General features: G+C 39.8%; 1 protein-coding gene across 6 annotated transcripts in view; it reads right to left on the reverse strand.

Annotated features, from left to right (window-relative positions):
- Positions 1-19,520, reverse strand: part of Usp54 (ubiquitin specific peptidase 54) — a 125,675-nt gene that overhangs the window by 65,784 nt on the left and 40,371 nt on the right. For all 6 annotated transcript variants that reach the window (XM_070020564.1, XM_070020565.1, XM_070020563.1 and 3 more), the window contains exons 2-3: positions 8,426-9,267; positions 5,572-5,664 (exon numbers count right to left, since the gene is read on the reverse strand). In XM_070020564.1, the coding sequence (XP_069876665.1) occupies positions 5,572-5,664; positions 8,426-8,572 (240 nt within the window). In that variant the 5' untranslated portion in view covers positions 8,573-9,267. The remainder of the gene's footprint in view (positions 1-5,571; positions 5,665-8,425; positions 9,268-19,520) is intronic.

Consider the following 19,520-nt stretch of genomic DNA (forward strand, 5'->3'; position numbering starts at 1 on the left):
TATTTTCATTTGTACACACTCTCCATTAGCCACACAAACAACACAAATGGTGCCCTCCATATGAGCCTGTTTAACTTCCCTGTTATTCATTTTCTTAAATGTGTAATAATTACACCAGGGGTTTCACAATGGTACTTTAGATATATACATATATGTATATATGTTTATAGTATCTGAATATAATATATGCATGTACATATATTAAAAACAACCCTCTCATGAGAGAGAAAGAGGGAATAGCTTACATTAAGCAAAAGGAAAGAAATGTACATATCACTGGATTTGGAAGAAATAGTTGTATTGGGGCAGGGAAGGTGGCTCAGTGGTAAAGTGCTTGCCTTGCATGCATGTGGCCCTGGGTTCGATTCCTCAGCACCTTATAAACATCAGCAGAGAAAGCTGAAAGTGGCGCTGTGGCTCAAGTGGTAGAGCACTAGCCTCGAGCTGAAGAGCTCAGGGACAGTGCCCAGGCCCAGAGTTCAGGCCCCTGGACCAAAAAAAAAAAAGTTGTATTGTCTAAGTTTGTAGAGTTCACAAGCTTTATAGACCATGATAGTGACAATTTGCCTTATAAAGGTTAAAATGACTTTAGTTAATATCACTATCCTACAACACTGAAATTTATGTAATCACTTAATCTCAATAAAGAAATTAAAAAAAAAAAAACTCTATTGCTTTCTCTCCTCCCAGTCCCTTATTGACCAACAGCTTAATCTTGAAATTGGAAGCCAGCCTGAACAGATTAAACCCTCAGTTCAAGTGATCAAACTATAGCCTTGAGTGGAAAAAGTCATACAAGATTACAATGCCTCAGTACCAACAGGAGAAAAAGAAAAAAAAAAGAATTTTGCTGATTAATTGGAGGTCTGCCTTGAGACCTTTTCTGCTTAACTGGCTTCAAACTTCAGTCCTCCAAGTCACAGTCTTCTGAATGGCTAGATTACAGACATGAACTAACAGCACCCAGTTAAACTATATGTATAAGTTTTATTTATTTATGTATTTTTTGGCAGTATTAGAGCTTGAGTTTTGGACCTCAAGTTTGCTAAATAGCCCTGCTTTTTGCTGGTTATTGTTGAAATAGGGTCTCATTTCTTACCCAGGTACATTCCTGGGTAAGACCCAAATACGCTTAACCTCGTGGTAGACTAGACTAACAGGCATGCAGCACTTTGTTGAAAAGCAGTCTTGTGAACTTCTTTCTGCCTGGGCTGACATTGAAATATGATCCCAACAATGTCAGGTTTCCAAGTAGCTAGAAATACAGGAATGAGCCTGCATTAATAGATTTTCTTTTTTATGTCTAGAAAGTATGACAGTTATTATTACTGTTTGGCAAATATTTCTCCTTATCCTGAGGATCACAATGGGATGGTACTTCCTTGTGGTTCAAGAGAGACAAGATGATTAGCTCAGGTCAGTAAGATGTGAGCAGAAGGGACCTACTGAGCATGCAGAAAAACAAAACAAAGATAACAACAACAAAACAAAATCCACCCAGTGAAATTTCAAGAACAAGTTGAATTTTTTTGTTCCCCCACCACCACTCCAACCATACTGGGGTTTGAACTCTGGGCCTTAAGCTTAGGAGGCAAACACTCTACCACTTGAGTCCTACCCCCAGCCACAAGTCTGTTGTTTAGTATGTGGAAGGGAGTTTGCTATGTTGCCCAAGCTGGCCTTGAAATCATGGACCCAAGAAATCTTCCTCCCTCAGACACTAAGTAGCTGACCTAAATATAAGGTATGTTCCACAGTCCCCAAGCTCTGTGTGTGTGTGTGTGTGTGTGTGTGTGTGTGTGTGTGTGTGTGTGTGTGTGTGTATGTGTGTGTGTGTGTGTGTGTGATGCTGAGGATAAAACTAAGTAGCTGACCTAAATATAAGGTATGTTCCACAGTCCCCAAGCTGTGTGTGTGTGTGTGTGTGTGTGTGTGTGTGTGTGTGTGCGTGCGTGCGTGCGTGTGTGTGTGTGTGTGTGTGTGTGTGTGTGTGTGTGTGTGATGCTGAGGATAAAACCCAGGACCTCCTGGACTGGAAAGGTGGCTCAGTGGTTAGAGTGCTTGCCTTGCATGCCTGAGGCCCTGAGTTCAATTCCTCAACACCACATAAGCAGAAAAAGCCACAAATGGTGCCCTTGCTCAAGTGGTAGAGCACGAGCCTTGAACTGAAGAGCTGAGGGACAGTGCTCAGACCCAGAGTTCAGGCCCCACAACAACAAAGGAAGGAAGGAAGAAAGGAAGGAAGGAAGGGAGGGAGGGAGGGAGGGAGGGAGGGAGGGAGGGAGGGAGGGCAGGCAGGCAGGCAGGCAGGCAGGCAGGCAGGCAGGCAGGCAGGCAGGCAGCCTAAGCTGAAATCCCACAAATGACAACCAATCAATCAACAAATACTTAAAAAAAAAACAAAACAACAAAAAACAGAACCTCAGCACTCTACCACTGAGTCATATCATCAGGCTAGGATTTTTTTTTTTTTTGGTCCAGTCGTGGGGTCTGAACTCTGGGGCTGGGCGCTGTCCACTTGAGCCACAGCACCACTTCCCGCTTTTTTCTGTGTATGTGGTGCTGAGGAATCGAACCCAGGGCCATGTGAGGCAAGCATTCTACCACTGAGCCAACTTCCCAGTCCCGTAGGATTTTTTTTTTTAGATAGTCAATCACTTCACCTGAAAATAATGACAACTTTGTTTCCTCCTATCTAATCTTTGTTTTTATTTGTTAAACTACCAAGAATCTAATTCAGTTATGAATGACATTATTTTCATATTCTATAAAAGTATTTTTAAGTGGAGAACAGAAAGAGACATCCATAGAAAGATCCAGACACATTGATGGTATCTCAAAGGTTTACACCTCATAGAATCACCATTCCTTTTCTTTCTCTCCCACCCAGATACAAGACTATCTCTTAAAAACTATGATTATGCCTGACACCGGTAAGTCACGCCTGTAATCCTAGCTACTCAGTAGGCTGAGATCTGAGGATCAAGGTTCAAAGCCAGCCTGGGCAGGAAAGGCCATGAGACTCTTATTTCCAATAAACCACTCAGAAAACTGGAAGTGGCACTATAGCTCAAGTGGTAGAGTGCTAGGCTTGAGCTGAAGAGCTGAGGGACAGTGCTCAGACCCAGAGTTCAAGTCCCATGACCAACCAAAAACAAACAAAAAAAACACTATGATTATGCCAGGCACCAGTGGCTAATATCTGTAATCCTAGCTACTCAGGAGGCTGAGATCTGAGTATCAAGGTTCAAAGCCAGCCTGGGCAGGAAAGTCCACAAGACTCTTATCTCCAAGTAACCACCAGAAAACCGAAGTGGAGCTGTGGCTCAAAGTGGTAGAGTGTCAGCCTTGAGCACAAAAGCTCAGAGATGGTTACCCAAGGCCCTGAGTTCAAGCCCTAAGACCAGCAAGAAAAAATAAGTTGAAAGAATTTTCAAACAAGGACACCTAAAATTGAAGAGTATACAAACTATAGCTCAGTTAATTAATATTTACATAGTACTTCATGATGGAGAAATACTTTAGAGGGAAAAACAATCAAATCTTTAATAAACTCCTAACATAACAAAAGAGACCAAAAAGAAAAATAAAGCTCTTGATTTGATTAGACATTGATGTAATCTAGAAAATACCAGAAATTCAACACAATCCTAGCGATATGAAGTCCCAAAATAAAGCCTTTGATCCCCTAAGCTTGTTACCAATCCATCACAAGCAACTTCTTTTCTGAAAAGGTCTCAAGACATTTCCTCAGTCCAAAGAGACTGAAAAATAAGTTCTCTTCTGTATTTGCATGTCTCAGAGTGTGTCCCATAAAGTTTAATAACTTTAATTTTTATCTCTGGCTTATAAAATACTAATTTATAATAAATATGTTGCTCTAGAAAAGGAAACAACAAAATGTTGCAGATTGTTCTTTCTGCCCAGTCCCTCCTAGATGAATAAAGGGTTCAACACTGTACCAACCAGTCAAAGACATACAGGTTCTATCATCCCTTCCTGGTACAGACAAGAGTTTCAAGTTTCAGGAGACTTTTCCATCAAAGATCTCTTCAGCATTAACATCTCCATAGTAAATATCTCCCTAGAGTGGTTTTTTGCCACAAATAAGATTTTCCTTGGACTAACTCACCAAGGAGCCATTGCTCTATCAAAAAACTAGATACCTACTATCAATGTACCATTCAGAACATTAGATCAAATGATTTTTTGGAAGGATTTGTCTTAATTGGCATAGTAGGAAATGTTACAATCAATTTGTAAAACATTTGTGTGACCTAACTAAATTTCATATTTAAACTCTCCAATTAACCAATGTTTATTTTATTTTATTTTGTCAGTTGGGGGCCTGGGCACTCTCCCTGCACTCTTCAACTCAAGGCTAGCGTTCTACCACTTGAGCCACAGCACCACTTCCGGCTTTTTCTGTTTCTGCAGTGCTAAGGAATCGAACCCAGGGCCTCATGCATGTGAGGCAAGCACTCTACCACTGAGCCACCTTCCCAGCGCTAACCAATGGTTTATATTCTGTGTTTTGCTAAATGTTGTGATAATACCAAACAAAGGCGGGGGAGTTTGTGACCCGTGAGGCAAGAAGTTGGGAAGACACACTTAACTCTTTCTCAGGGCCTATCATACTTAAAACTCCATAAGGATGTTATCAAACACTGTTTTGGAATAAACTGTTATAAATAAGTCAGTATAACTAGGACATTTTCCAAGATTTCTAGTCAAAATTCCTACTTTAAGATACATAAATTAGACATGTAATTATCATATCCAAGCATCCTTAAGAATTCAGACTTCAGGTGACTTAAAAATGAATCTGGAAGGCTGGGAAGGTGGCTCAGTGGTAGAGTGCTTGCTTCATGAGGCCCTGGGCTGGATTCCTCAGCACCACATAAGCAGAAAAAGCCAGAGTCGCCCTGTGGCTCAAGTGGTAGAGCGCTCACTTTGAGCTGAAGAGCTCGGGATTGGTGCTGTGGCTCAAGTGGTAGAACACTAGCCTTGAGCTAAAGAGTGCAGAGATAGCCCTCAAGCCCAGAGTTCAAGCCCCACGCCCAACCAAAAAAAAAAAAAAAATGAGCTGAAGAGCTAAGGGACAGTGCCCAGGCCCACCCAGAATTTGACCACTACCACCACCACCAACAACAACAAAAAAGAATGAAGGCTACTTGATGTATACCTCCATCTGTAGTTTTTTGGTGATTAACTGGAGACTAATTACCAGTCTCATGGGCTTTTCAGCCCTAGATGGCTTCAAACCATGATTCTCAGATCCCAGTCTCCTGAGTAGATAGGATTACAGGTGTGAGCCACCAGTGCTCAGCTCAAAGAAGAAGCAACTTTAATAATATCCTATCACATCATATAACACTATATAGGCAAAAGGTTCAGAAGAAAGACGACCTAAGTTACATAATTTTACTCTTAAGCAAACAAAATCACATCCTAAACCACAGGCAGATAATTCAGAAACAAATCCTTTGGAATCACCTTAATTAACCCAATCTCCTTTTATGTTGTCCATTTGGCAACATAAAGATAGAAGAAACAAACTGATGGGCTTACCTTAAGAGCACAAAAGATGCACGAATCTCCCATGCACTTGTGAGTTGTAAGCTGCCTAAAACTACGTCGAAAGATGTCCAAATGCCACAAAACCTTCCAAGAAAGGAAAAATACTTTATTACTCTATAAACAGGTACCATTTAATTTTAAATTAAAGACAGTAAGCAAGCATGTGTATAATGAGGGACGAATACACATATTCTAGAAAATAAATTAATTTGAAAATAAAGAGGTCACATTATGAAAATATGGTATGATATATCTCAAATGGGATCCTGTAGAAGAAGGCTGGCAGAAAAAAGCTCAATTGTAGTATACTTGTTTAGTATGTATGACCCACAAAAACCAAAACTGCAGAATAAAAAAATAAATAAAAAGAGAGAACTTCTTAAAGTCAATGAGAAAAATAGTAGTAATATCATCTATAATCCTAGCTACTCAGGAGGCTGAGATCTGAGGATCACATTTCAAAGCAGCCCAGACAAGAAAGTTCATGACATTCTTATCTCCAATTATCCATCAAAAAGCCTTCAGTACAGCTGTGGTTCAAGTGGTAAAGTACCAACCTTGAATGAAAAAGGTGAGGACAGTACCCAGGCCCTGATTTCAAATACCACAACCAACAGAAAATTTAAAAAAAAGAAAAGTACAGCTTCTCCTTCCAATGGAAAGGATTAAGTATGTCTTGACAAGATAACATTTAATGGCATGATATATGAGTAAGTATGATTTCTGGAGCCCCAGATCACAGCACACCTAGGGAGTGTGTCTTTCTTACATGTCTCAAACAAATACTAAACCCTTTTTTAAAGTAGACCCTACTCACAAGTAAATAACACCACCTTTTTATAACAAATGTAATAGGTTCAACACATTTATAACCTAGCTTTCAAATCAAAAGTAGAATATTAGCTTATAGTTATTAACTTATAACAGTGATTATAGAAGGGAATACAAAATCATCATTGCCTCATTCTTTAAGTATGGATATAGAAATGTGTATGTGTATACAAAGAAGAAATATGTATATTATACATAATATGTGTTATATAGTGCCACCAGACACTAGAATAGAAATTGATAAAATTGCTGTTTTAAATGACAGTATAAATAGAAAAACAGAAAAAAGTTTGCCTGCTTCTAAATTTTAAAAATTATCAGTAATAAAAAAAATCACTCAAAAAACTAATATATATCATGTAGAAGAAAAATTTTAAAAATTTATTCAGCATCTAACTAGATTCAATTTGTGGTAGTAATTAGAAAAGTATTCAACTCTTTCTATAGGCTTGATAACACTCGATTTTTTAAAAAAATATTTTCAAATAAAAACCTGAAAACTAAGAAAATATAAAACTTTATATATATGAATGAGGAAACTCAAATGCTATTACCTATGTAAGGTGACAAAGCTAAAACTAGAATTCAAGTCTCCGCAGTCCCCAATTCAGTGTTCTTTATATCAAACACATGTCTTTTCCTCCTTTCATAGCAACCTATTTTCTCATTATATCTGAAGAGTAAAGCTACTATAGTTTTGCTCAAATACAATTATCTTGGTTAGCTAATTATTTAAAATTTAAGCAAAGGGGATGAACTTAACAGTCTATGAACCTAACTAGGCAGAGTACACCTACAGAGGGAAAGCTTCAGGAGTCTAAAGCTACTTTGGTGATATACCACAATGAAAGGGAAAATCTAGGGTAAATAATCACCTTAGGAGATTTGGCTTTCTACTAACTCTTTTAAACTTGTCTCAGCTGACACCAATCATGATTCAATAGGAAATCTCAAAGGGAGGATGTGAGGAGCAGACAGATTGTCTCATTCAGTGTGTGGGCTAAGGAGTTTGAATATTAGGAAACAATAATATACCTGGAAGTCTTTGACTTTTGGAAGGAACTTTGCTTTCTACTCTAGAGAAAAGTAACTAGGTTAATAAGATACCTTGTCTTAAAAAAAAAAATAAAGAAACAGTACAGACTGTTCAGAGACATATTAGATGGTGGGTACAGGTATAATCCTAGCTATTCACAAGGCTGAGATCCAGAGGATCACAGTTTCAGGCCAGCCCAGAAAAAATTCTGTAAGATTCTAGCTTCAAAATAACTAGCAAGCCGGGTGCCAGGGGCTCACACCTATAATCCTAACTACTCAAGACCTAACGATCAGAGTTTGAAGCCAGCCCAGGCAAAAAAGGCCCCAAGAGAGTCTTATCTCCAATGAACTACTCAATAAAGCAGGAAGTGGTGCTGTGGCTTAAGTGGTAGAGTGCTAGCCTTGAGTACAAAGAGGTTCAGGGACAGCTCTCAGGCCCTAAGTTCAAGCCCCAGGATCAACAAAAAGAAAAACAAACTAGCAAAAATCTAGGCTGTAAGTATGGCTCAAGTAGTAGAGAAGCAGCCCAGCAAGCAAGCCAACTTAGCTCAAGACCCCAAGTTCAAACCTCAGTACCTCTCCTCCAAAAAGAAAAAAGTTTAAAAACAAATGGAAAAATTACCCAACTTCCAGCAGGTAATAGTAGTTAAACAGTTATTATTATTTCCATTGTCATTATTAATCCCTAGTTCTATAAATGAGGTAATAGATATAGAGATTTGTCTAAGATCACAAATAAACTTTAAAAAATGATCTCAGGGTACTGACCTCAAACAGAGACTGTCAAATACTTATTTAAAAAATGTTTGGGATCCAATACCAGAACTTAAACTCAGCATCTGACATTTTTGGCTCATAGGCTAGTACTTTACCAAATAAGCCATACCTCCAAACCCTAAATATTTTAAACAACTATCAGAAATACAACATCAGCAACTAACAGAGTTCACCAAAACAAACAAAAAAGTATCCTTACCTGTAGCGCACTGTTGAGGAAGCAGCTATTCTGCCCTGGCTCATTGCTGAGGCCTTTGCTGGGAGCTATGGAAGTTGAGCTTCGAGGTGCAAACATCCCTTGGACACTGCCACGACCCCCTGAAAAATAATTTCTTTTCCAAGACATTATTGTTCACATTTAGCTTGAAAACACAGAGAAGGCTTTGTATATTTTTGGAAGGAAATTTCTACCAGCTGAAGTCCTCAAAAGAAAGAGAATCCAGAATTTAATAAGTTTATGTTGAAAGACTTTTTAGTTTTCCACCTTCCAAACATCATTTATGCAAGCTCAAAGGACTCAGGTATATTCTTAGATCCAGAAGATAGAGATGTCCCTTAGTTGCTCCAGTATTCAAAATGTAACATGGCACAGAACCAATGTAGAGAAGCCCTTAAATATTGCTTCCTTCTATTTTTTTTTAATTGCTTCCAAAAATGCCTGCTGAAGTGGATATAATCCTCAACTCCAACAATAGCCAGAATCAGGGAAATATATTCTCTTCAGTCTTGTTCACAAGGCTTCTGTGGACAGTTTTTCCAACTCAAAGAAGAGGTGAACGGATAAGCAGAAATCTAGAACAGTCCTCCTTGCCCTTTACTGTCTTGTCTCCTCATCCTCTGTAGCAAAAATTCAAGTTCTGAAACAATTTCAAAGATCCCACAAAGCCAAGAAGCTTGTCTGGATTATCTAGAGTTTTCTAGTTGATACTCTCTGTTGCTTCTTTATCGTGTGCCCCAAATTTCTTCTACAGCCTCAACCAGATCTTCAGAAAGTCTCTTCTGTATTCTTCTGGGACTAGAATAGCCAGCTGTGCCAGAGAGCTTTAACAGAAAGAAAAAAAAAAAAAAACAATCAAAAGCTTGCGTCACTTAATGACTCTACTGGCTTTGCACTGTTCTGCCAAGATCAACGTTGCCTCACCTCTCACTATAAACTTGAAACCTTAGCAAACAATGCTGATTTTTTTTTTAAAGAAAGAGAGAAGAGGAAAGAAAAAGCGAATAAACTAAAGAAAATAAAAGGTATGAACAAACATATTTTCATGGGAAACTTTTCTGAAGTTTTCTAGAAGGAAAAGAAAGTTTATTTGGACCAAAATGAAAACTAAATCTAAACTTTCTGACAATCAAGTTAACCAAAAGAATTTAAAGCAAAAAAAAAAGTCACCAAGTAAGTATACCCCAAACTAGGAACTCGGTTTCTTTTGGATACTGTGAGTAAAACACTATTTTGTTTTTTGGGGTTGTTTTTTGGTTTTTTGTTTTGTTTTGTTTTGTTTTTTGGCCAGTCCTAGGGCTTGAATTCAGAGCCAGGGAACTGTCCCTGAGCTTCTTTTGCTCAAGGCTAGCACTCTACCACTTGACTCACTGCTCTACTTCCAGCTTTTTCTAGAAGTGCTGGGGAATCGAGCCCTCAGTGTCATGCTAGGCAAGCACTCTACCACTAAGCCACATTCCCAGCCCTAAAACACTTTCATTAAAGGTATTGTTCCTGTATGGTTATGAAAAACCTGCTTAAAGGTGGGAGGGACAAGATAACAATCTAGACTCTGTTCAGTAATAAAGATGTCCCATCCCAGAGAAACACTCATGGTACGAGTAGACCACACATTCTTAATATCCAGTCCAAGAGACCTACATCTTCTGCCTTTTTTTTTTTTTTTTTTGCCAGTCCTGAGACTTGAACTCAGGCCTGGGCGCTGTTTCTAAGCCTCTTTGTGCTCTACCACTTGAGCCATAGCACCACTTCTGGCTTTTGCTGAGTGGCTTATTGGAGATAAGAGTCCAAAGCCAGTACTTTCTGTACTGGCTTTGAACTGCAGTCCTCAGATCTCAGGTTCCTGAGTAGCTAGGATTACAGGCATGAGCCACAGGTTCCCACTGCTTTTTTTTTTTTTTCTTTTGTCTGCTTTCTACCCAAGAGAGATAGTTTGGTTTAAAAATCACTTAATCTGGGGCTGGGAAGGTGGCTCAGTGGTAGAGCACTTGCCTTGCATGCATGAGGCCCTGGGTTCGATTCCTCAGCACCACATAAGCAAAAAGAAAAAAAGCCGGAAGTGGCACTGTGGCTCAAGTGGTAGAGAGCTAGCCTTGAACTGAAGAGCTGAGGGACAACGCCCAGGCCACCTTCCCAGCCCCCATTCATAGGTTTTAAGATTTCTTATAAGCTGCCATGCCCACATAAGAAAAAAAAAGTGAAAATTTAAATTTCTAAGAGCTTCTCAGGCTTCTTTTCCTTGCCATTTAAAAAATGAAACAAAAATAGGGGCAGGCATAGTTGTTGACATATGTAATCCCAGCACTTGGAAGGTAGAGGTAAAAGGATTTCAAGTTCAAAGTCAGGGTGACCTACATAGTAAGATCCTGTCTCAAAAACAAACAAAAACAAGAAGCCGGGCGCTGGTGGCTCACGCCTGTAATCCTAGCTACTCAGGAGGCTGAGATCTGAGGATCGCGGTTCAAAGCCAGCCCGGGCAGGAGAGACCGTGAGACTCCTATCTCCAATAAACCACCAGAAAACCGGAAGTGGCGCTGTAGCTCAAGCGGTAGAGTGCTCGCCTTGAGCTGAAGAGCTGAGGGACAGCACCCAGGCCCAGAGTTCAAGCCCCACGACCGACAAAAAAAAAAAAAACAAACAAGCAAAGATGTTTTAATCTTTCAGTCATTCTTTGCGAGAACACCTGGCAGTATCCGCAATGTGCACAGTGGAAAAACTGAGACATGGGAATGTTAAGTGATTGCACAAGACTTCCATTCCCTATTCTTTACCTTCTCTATATTCCAAAACTATTTATGATCTTCATAATCTATATGCTACAATTAAGGTATCTGATCATAAACTGTACTGTCATTGTTTACCATGTTCTTGGTACTCTATTTGTTTAATATGGTATCAATCCTATATCCTGGATATGACCACATGAAATGAAATGCTAACTAGTATCAGGCATAAGCTAAACACAATACTTACATTCTCTATCTTTAGACTAGGATATCAGGTATATATTAATAGTTCAATTTTATAGAACAAACAAATGTAAAGACATTAACTTCTCAATTCAAAGCTGGTAAGTCGTAGAGCTAGAATTATTTGACTACTGTGCTATTATTTAATTATATATTTATTATAGTATTCCAAAAACACCTATCATAGTGACAGTCATAGGTGATACTCAATAAATAATGACTGATGATTAATATAGCTCTAAGAGAGAAATCCATGTTTACCATGTAGACTACAAGACCCTCATCTCTCTACATACCCATCAAACACACCTCACTTGAGGCCACTAAGCAACTTCCAACAAGTCATACAGCATTCCTTCAGCTCAACTGCTGCAAAGGAATGACAAGTTCCAAGCTTCCACATTGCTCAGTCTGGCAGGCTGGTGGGGTTTCCAGTATGTGCACTAGAAGCTTACTGAAACTTAGCCTGCCCTATGACACGTACCTAAGCACAGGGAGCAAGGGGAGAAAAAAAAGACTGCAGCTGATAAAAGGATTCTTGGGCTCTGAATGGCAACATTATGAGCACTATGTAGGTTAAGGCAGTAGGTTCTCATACTTGCTGTAGGCGTGTCAGAAACTAGAGGTGAAAGCCAGAAAGAACACAGGGAAGAGAGGTAATAAAAATGATCTGTGAAAATACTGAGGACAAAAACATTTTTACTAAAATGTGAACGGGCTGGGGCTGGGAAGGTGGCTGAGTGGTAGAGCGCTTGCCTTGCATGACTGAGGCCCTGGGTTCGATTCCTCAGCACCACATAAGCAAAAAGAAAAAAAAAGCCGGAAGTGGCACTGTGGCTCAAGTGGTAGAGCACTAGCCTTGAGCTGAAGAGCTGAGGGACAGCGCCCAGGCCCAGAATTCAGGCCCCACGACCGGACCCAATAAGTAAACAAACAAACAAACAAACAAACAACTAGTGAAATATTTAGTTAAGTCCAATACCAAATAGCATAATCCTTCTCCAATGTCATCTACTATCGCGTCAGGAGGCCTGGATCAAGTGGTAGAATGCTACCAAAAAAAGCCAAGGAGAGCTAAGACACAGAGTTCAAACCCCAAGGGCCAAATATCACCCTCCAAAAAAAAATTTCCCATCTACTAAGTCAATTACACCTTTCTTTCTTTCTTGTTTTTTTTTTTTTTAGTTCTGGTTCTGGGCTTGAACTCAGGGCCTAAACATTCTTCTTAAGCGTTTTTTGTTCAAGGCTAGTGCTCTATCACATGCACCACAGTTCCATTTCTGGCTTTTTTTTTTTTTTTTTTTGAGTAGTTTATTGGAGATAAGAGTCTCACAGTCTTTCCTATCTGGGCTAGCTTTGAACTCAAATCTCAGCCTCCTGAGAAGTTAGGATTACAGGCAAGAGCCACCAGTGCCTGGCTATACTTCTACCTATATGGCTCTAAAAACCTGGGTTTTTTTTGTTTTTTTGTTTTTGGTCAGTCCTGGGGGCTGAATTCTGGGCCTGCATGCTGTCCCTCAGCTCTGCATCTCAAGGCTAGTGCTCTACCACTTGAACCACAGCATCATTTCCAGCTTTTTCTGCTTAGGTGGTGCTAAGGAATCGAACACAGGGCTTCATGCATGCAAGGCAAGTACTCTACCACTGAGCCACTTTCCCAGCTATCTAATAACCTGCTTTTTATTTTTATTTTATTTTTTGTCATTCGTGGGGCTTGAACTCTGGGCTTGGGCACTGTCCCTCAGCTCTTCAGTTCAAGGCAAGCACTCTACCACTTGAGCCATAGTACCACTTCTGATTTTCCGGTGGTTTATTGCAGATAAGTGTCTCACAGACTTTCCTGCTCTAGCTGGCTTTGAACTGAGATCCTCAGATCTCAGCCTCCTGAGTAGCTAAGATTATAGGTGTTAGCCACTGGCACCCAGTATAACAGCTTTTAAAAAGATAAAGAACTTAGCTGGCACAGGTGATGCATGTCTGTAATCCTAGCTACAAAGCTGAAATCTTGAGCTGAAGAGCTGAGGGACAGCCCCAGGCCCAGAATTCAAGCCCCATGGTTGACCAAAAAAAAAAAAAAAAAAAGAGGGGAAAAAAAAAAGATAAAGAACTTTCCCATAAGCCGGGTGCTGATGGCTCACGCCTGTAATCCTAGCTACTCAGGAGGCTGAGATCTGAGGATCGCGGTTCAAAGCCAGCCTGGGCAGGAAAGACCGTGAGACTCCTATCTCCAATAAACCACCAGAAAATCGGAAGTGGCGCTGTAGCTCAAGTGGTAGAGTGCTCACCTTGAGCTGAAGAGCTGAGGGACAGCACTCAAGCCCAGAGTTCAAGCCCCACGACCGACCAAAAAAAAAAAAAAAAAAAGAACTCTCCCAGTGCCAGTGGTGCATGACAAGGTTCAATCCCAACCCACTGGGGGATGAGGGAACAGTGCTGAGCACTAGTGGCTCATACCTGTTATCCTAGTCACTTGGGATGCTGATAATGGTAGAATTGCAATTCAAGGCCAACCAAAGCAAAAAAAGTTCACATGACCCACTTTTCAACCCACAGCTGGTGTTGTGTGGTGGCACACACTTCTCATCCTAGTTTTATGGATGGCTGAGATTAGAAGACTCCCAATTCCAGTCCCAGGCAATAAAGTCTATAAGATTCTATCCTAATGGAAAGAAACTAGCTAGAATGGCCCACCTGTTAAAGGAAGCCTAAAATTGGGAGATCATGATCCAGGCATATGAGAATATATCTTAAAAAAAAATACCCAATGTAATGTAAAAAGGGATTGGAAGTATGCCTCAGCAATAGAGCACCTGCCTAACAAGCACAAAGTCCTCAGTTCAAACCATGAAAAAGAGAGGGGTGGGGTTTTATGTTGTTTTTCTTTAAATAAGCCAAAGGTAATCCACACATTTTGAATTCAAACTGCACTACACAGACAGCCAAATAGCTTAACCACAGAAAGTTGTTCATATATCTAGCTTCTATTACTCTTACAATAGTTTTTTTGCAATTTACCTAACAATTGATATTGTAAATCAATAGCTCAATTACCCCAATCCCTTGGTACATGCCAGGTAACAATAAATCCAAATAAGTATAGTATCTTGTACAAATTATTATGAGGATTAAAAGTATTAATATCAATGTCTGGGATACAGCTATAGCAATATAAATGATTATATTGTTTTTATAGCCTCTCAAACATTCCCTCTTTATGAGCTCTCTACCCTTTGAAGACAATCATACAAAAATATCCTATATACTTAAATATAATTTTAGGCCAGGTATAGTGGCTCAAACTTGTAATCCTAGCTACTTAGGTGATAGAGTTTGGGGGCTGAGGTTGGAGGCCAGCCTGGGCATAAAAATATGTGAGACCCCATCTCAATTTCTAGGCATGGTGGTACATGCCTGTTATTCCAGCTACAGAGGTAGCATAATGGTTAGGCATAGTGGCATGAGCCTATCTTTCCCCAGTGACAGAGGGAAACCAATCAGGAGGATTGCAGCCTAGACCAGTCCAAGCATAAAGCAAGACTTTATCTCAAAAATTACTAACTTAAAAGGAGCTGGAGAGCCAGGCACCGGTGGCTCAGCTCAGGAGGCTGAGATCTGAGGATCACAGTTCAAATCCAGCCCGGGCAGTAACGTCCGTGAGAATCTTATTGCTAATAAACCACTAGAAAATCGGAAGTGGCACTGTGGCTCAAGTGGTAGAGAGCTAGCCTTGAGCTGACAGAGCTGAGGGACAGCACCAGGCCCAGAGTTCAAGCTCCAAGGCCAACAAAAAAAAAAAAGAAGGAAGAAAGGATGACCAGGATGTAAGTATATTTTTTGCACGTATGAAGCCTATTGAAATTGTTTTTGGGGGAAAGGAAGAATAATATTAGGTGGGGGTGAGAGAGAACACACTATAAACATGGTACAGCGAACTCCTCCCCATAACTAATGTATAGTAACTAAAAAAGAAATCAAATTTCAAAACCCACGTATTTTTCCACAGTTCTCATTCTTAACTTTTCTAATACTGAAATTCACCACACCCTCCTAGGGTGCCCAACATTCCTACACAATCCTGGGTTCCTTGAGTAAATTAGTAACAATGACAAATGAATGATGTTTCTCCATTTTCTCTCTTTGCTGCTTTCTTACATATCAGTGTTCTCTAAAATTTAAATCAAGCCTTCTTTGCTCTTCTCTAAGCCCTTCTCTTGGTGTTCTCATTCCCTTTCCCCTCAGAACTTCAGTCATCACTGCTGGACTGAAAAACCACAAATCTCATGATGTTAAAGGCACATTACCAACCGCATTGCCTCACTTTCATAATAAGTTCAACATGTTTAGTCTGAAGTAATCTTCCTACCGCTAAACAGTTCATCTTCTGATTTCCATTTTTATTTTACTAATAGCATTTCTAAACACTCAGCTTAAAAATCTTGGTAGTTTTCAACTCCTTTCTATCTTTCTCCCCTTTTCTTATCCAAGTCGAATAAACTGTGAGTTTTCCCTTCAAAATATCTACTGCCATTCCTTTTAACATCTGTCATCAACCTATCATCTTAATTACTGCAACAAATTAACCTTTCTGGCCACCTGACTCTTACATGCCAAAGTTTTTAGTTTTAGTTCTCCAGTACTGGTGTTTGAACTCAAAGCCTCCCAGCTTGCTAGGCAGACTGATGAGAACTTCCAATATTAACCTTCCATGTAGTTAGGTGTCCCCATATCTGGCTACTGGTTGAGAAGGGGACTCGTATGTATGCCCAGGCTGGTCTCAGTGATCCTCCCAACCTCTAACTCCCAAGTAGCTAGTTTCAGAGGCCCTTTGATAAAATATGGTATAAGATGCAGGAAGAGTGGCAGAAGGCAGAACACTCACTTTACAGAATACTGACTATGAAGTTCAATAAGGCCTTGAAGTAGACACTACTAATTCTATGTGCACAGAATGCTAAGACATTTATTCAAACTACAGAGGGAAAGATAGTAAGTTTACAGTGAAGAAACTACCTTAACCAAGTGATCAAGGTTAAAATCACCAGTGACAGTAAATATTGACATTATTGTAAGGTCCATTCCTGGACAGCGAACAGACCTTGCCCAGTACCTGCGTTACCTAGGCAACTGGGACACCTGGAAGAGGTCACATCCGCATCCGCTGAGGTCACATCTTAACCTGATGTGGCCACACCTTTCTCCCACCTGATCCCACTTCCCTTTACCTGGACACACCCTTCCCCACCCCCTACCCTATATAAGGCCTAAACCGGGGCCAGACGTTCCTTTTCTTTTGCCAGCCGCGTGGAGTGCCAACCTTGCCTGGTCCCAGCAGGTCTACTGAATAAACCTACCCCTTACCTGAATACCACATGCGTGGTGCAGTTCTTACTCGGCTACCTCTTTTTAAAAACCTAACAATTATGAATGTCATGATTGGATGGGGGAGGCCACAAGTATGGTGTCCACATGACTGTAATTCTAGCATTCAAGAGGCTAAAGCAGGAAGATCACAGATTTGAAGCCAGCCTGAGTCACAGGGATGAGTAAGGAATGGGAAGGGGGGTAGGGGTGGGGGATAGGGAAGGAGGTTGGGAGAGGAAAAAAAGAGGGAAGGAAAGAAGGGAGAGCTTCCCAAATCCTCACTGACTCCTTTCCAGTTTCCCAGTTTCCTCATCCTCTGTTTTGAGCATATGCGAAATTGCAATGACAACATTCACATTTTCCCTTATGTTAGTTATTTCCGTATCCTTAAGGATATTTTTTTGTATTCTACAAAGATTGAGTATAATAGACAATGATTTTTTTCTAATTTGGTTAAAAGAGAAAACTTTTATTTAAAGAGGTAAGTACCTAGAACTATCAAGTGCAACATTCTGATAAATTCTGAATCTCTTTAAATTAAAAAATTCCCAAAACGTATATGTCTGGTTTGAAATCCTGCTGAAAACCTTTTTTAATGAAGACAATATTTATTTGCTTCTGATTCAAGCTTGAAAATAGAGATAAGCATCTACGACCATTAAAGAAGGTCAAGTTATTTGTTGATTTATGGCTCATCACTTAAACTCTCTAGCAAATAGTTACTCAACTCAAATAATATTCTAAGAGTTGGACTTTGGCAGCTTCAAATAATTACATCAAATACAATAGGAAGCATTGTATGCTGATAAAAGACAAAAAAAATCGTATTTTCCTATTGCAAAAACTTTACTACTTGTTTATCCAAGCCAGGCACGGGTGGCTCACTCCTGTAATCCTAGCTACTCAGGATGCTGAGATCTGAGGATTGTGGTTCAAAGCCAGCCAGGGCAGCAAAGTCTGTAAGACTCTTATCTCCAATTAACCACCAGAAAACCAAAAATGGTAGAGCACTGGCCTTGAGCTGAAGCGCTGAGGAACAGCGCCCAGCCCCAGCGTTCAAGCCCCACAACTGTCAAAAAAAAAAAAGAGTTTTATAACTGACAAAGTGTAAAATCTAAGAAGTGAGAGGTGAAGCTACTTGGCACCTCCCTATAAAGATTCAGTTGTATAGATAACTTTCCAACTTCTGTGACAGGTAGCATATAGGAGGTAGTCCCAAGAACACAATGGTTAAATGAAGTTTCTTCATATCCAACTATATTGAATAACTTCAGAAGGCAGAGTACTTTTAGTGACAATCCAAAGGGGACCATTCCCGTAAAAGACAATGTAAAGCTGGGATACCAATGGCTCATGGTGGCTGTGGTGATGAAATACAAGCCACATGTATATATAAACATGTCTAAACTCTACCACCTAACAACTACAGCATCTTGGTCAAGTTGCTGAATATCTAAGTTTTAAGTTCCTCATCAGTAAAATTGGATTAATAAATAATATCTACAAATGGTATAGGGATTAAATAATGGCTGTACAATTACTTTGGTGCCTGATATATGAAAAGTGTGAATCATTACTGGTGATAATCATGATGATGAAGAAAAAGATGAATTTACATTCCAATTCTGGCGCCATCATTTTCAGGCCTTTTACTATCTTTAACTAGGCATGGAGATACATGCCTATAATCCCAGCACTCAAGAGGCTAATGTGAGAGAATAGCAATTCTGAGGCCAGTAAAAGCTATATAGAGAGACTGTGTCTTAAAACAAAACAAATCTTGCTTGGCAAAAATTATGCAACACTTTCAGGAATGCCTATTTCCATAAACACTGACTATAGTTATGACGACTATTACCTGGATCCATTCTCCTTCCTTTTCCCTCCCTTTCTCTTTTACACACACACACACACACACACACACACACACACACACACACACACACACACACAAAGTAAAAAAAAAATCATGAGGTTAAACTGTAACAGATAAGACAAACTAAAAGCCTATAAAAATGAGCGAAAACGTAATCTAAAACAAAAATAAGGCATTCAACACAACTTACCTAAACTGTAGTAATAGCTTATCTATGCTTTCCCTGGTAATCCTATCTACATGATTCTGCCAAATGCAAACTGACCAAACACATTTTCTCAGTGAGAAAATACAATTCAAACTCTTTGAATGGCCTTTCCTAGCAGATAATTCTAATCTCATTCACCCCTACCCCACCTAAAATACACAAAAAGAAGCTAGACACAGTGGGTCACAGCTGCAATCCCAGCTATAAAAGGAAGACCAACAATAGGAGGATAGAAACCCAAGGGGAGCCCTGGACAAAAGCACAGATTCTATTGGGAAAATAACCAAAGCTAAAAGGGCCTGGGTATGTGGCTTAAGTGGCAGAATGCCTACCTACCAAACATGAGAACTTGGGTTCAAACCCCAGTACTCCTTAAAACATACAATAACATGTACAATGTGAATACACATGAATATACAATGTATTTACAATGTGAATACACATGTATATACACAGCCAGGTGTAATCATGGTACAAATCTGCTCATCACTTTGGGAAATGGAAGCAAGAAGAAATTCCAGGTCAATCTGGGCTACATTGCAATTTTGTTGTTGTTGTTGTTCCATGTGCATGCCCAGCATTTTGCTGAATAAGAATGCTTCCCATTTCCCTAATTCTATCTTCCTAGTCCTACCTAATAAAGGAAAAAATGTAACCAGTAGG

The sequence above is a fragment of the Dipodomys merriami genome, unplaced genomic scaffold (assembly GCF_024711535.1).
Source record: "Dipodomys merriami isolate MVZ:Mamm:240054 unplaced genomic scaffold, mDipMer1.0.p SCAF_14, whole genome shotgun sequence".
In the NCBI taxonomy this organism is placed as follows: domain Eukaryota; kingdom Metazoa; phylum Chordata; class Mammalia; order Rodentia; family Heteromyidae; genus Dipodomys; species Dipodomys merriami.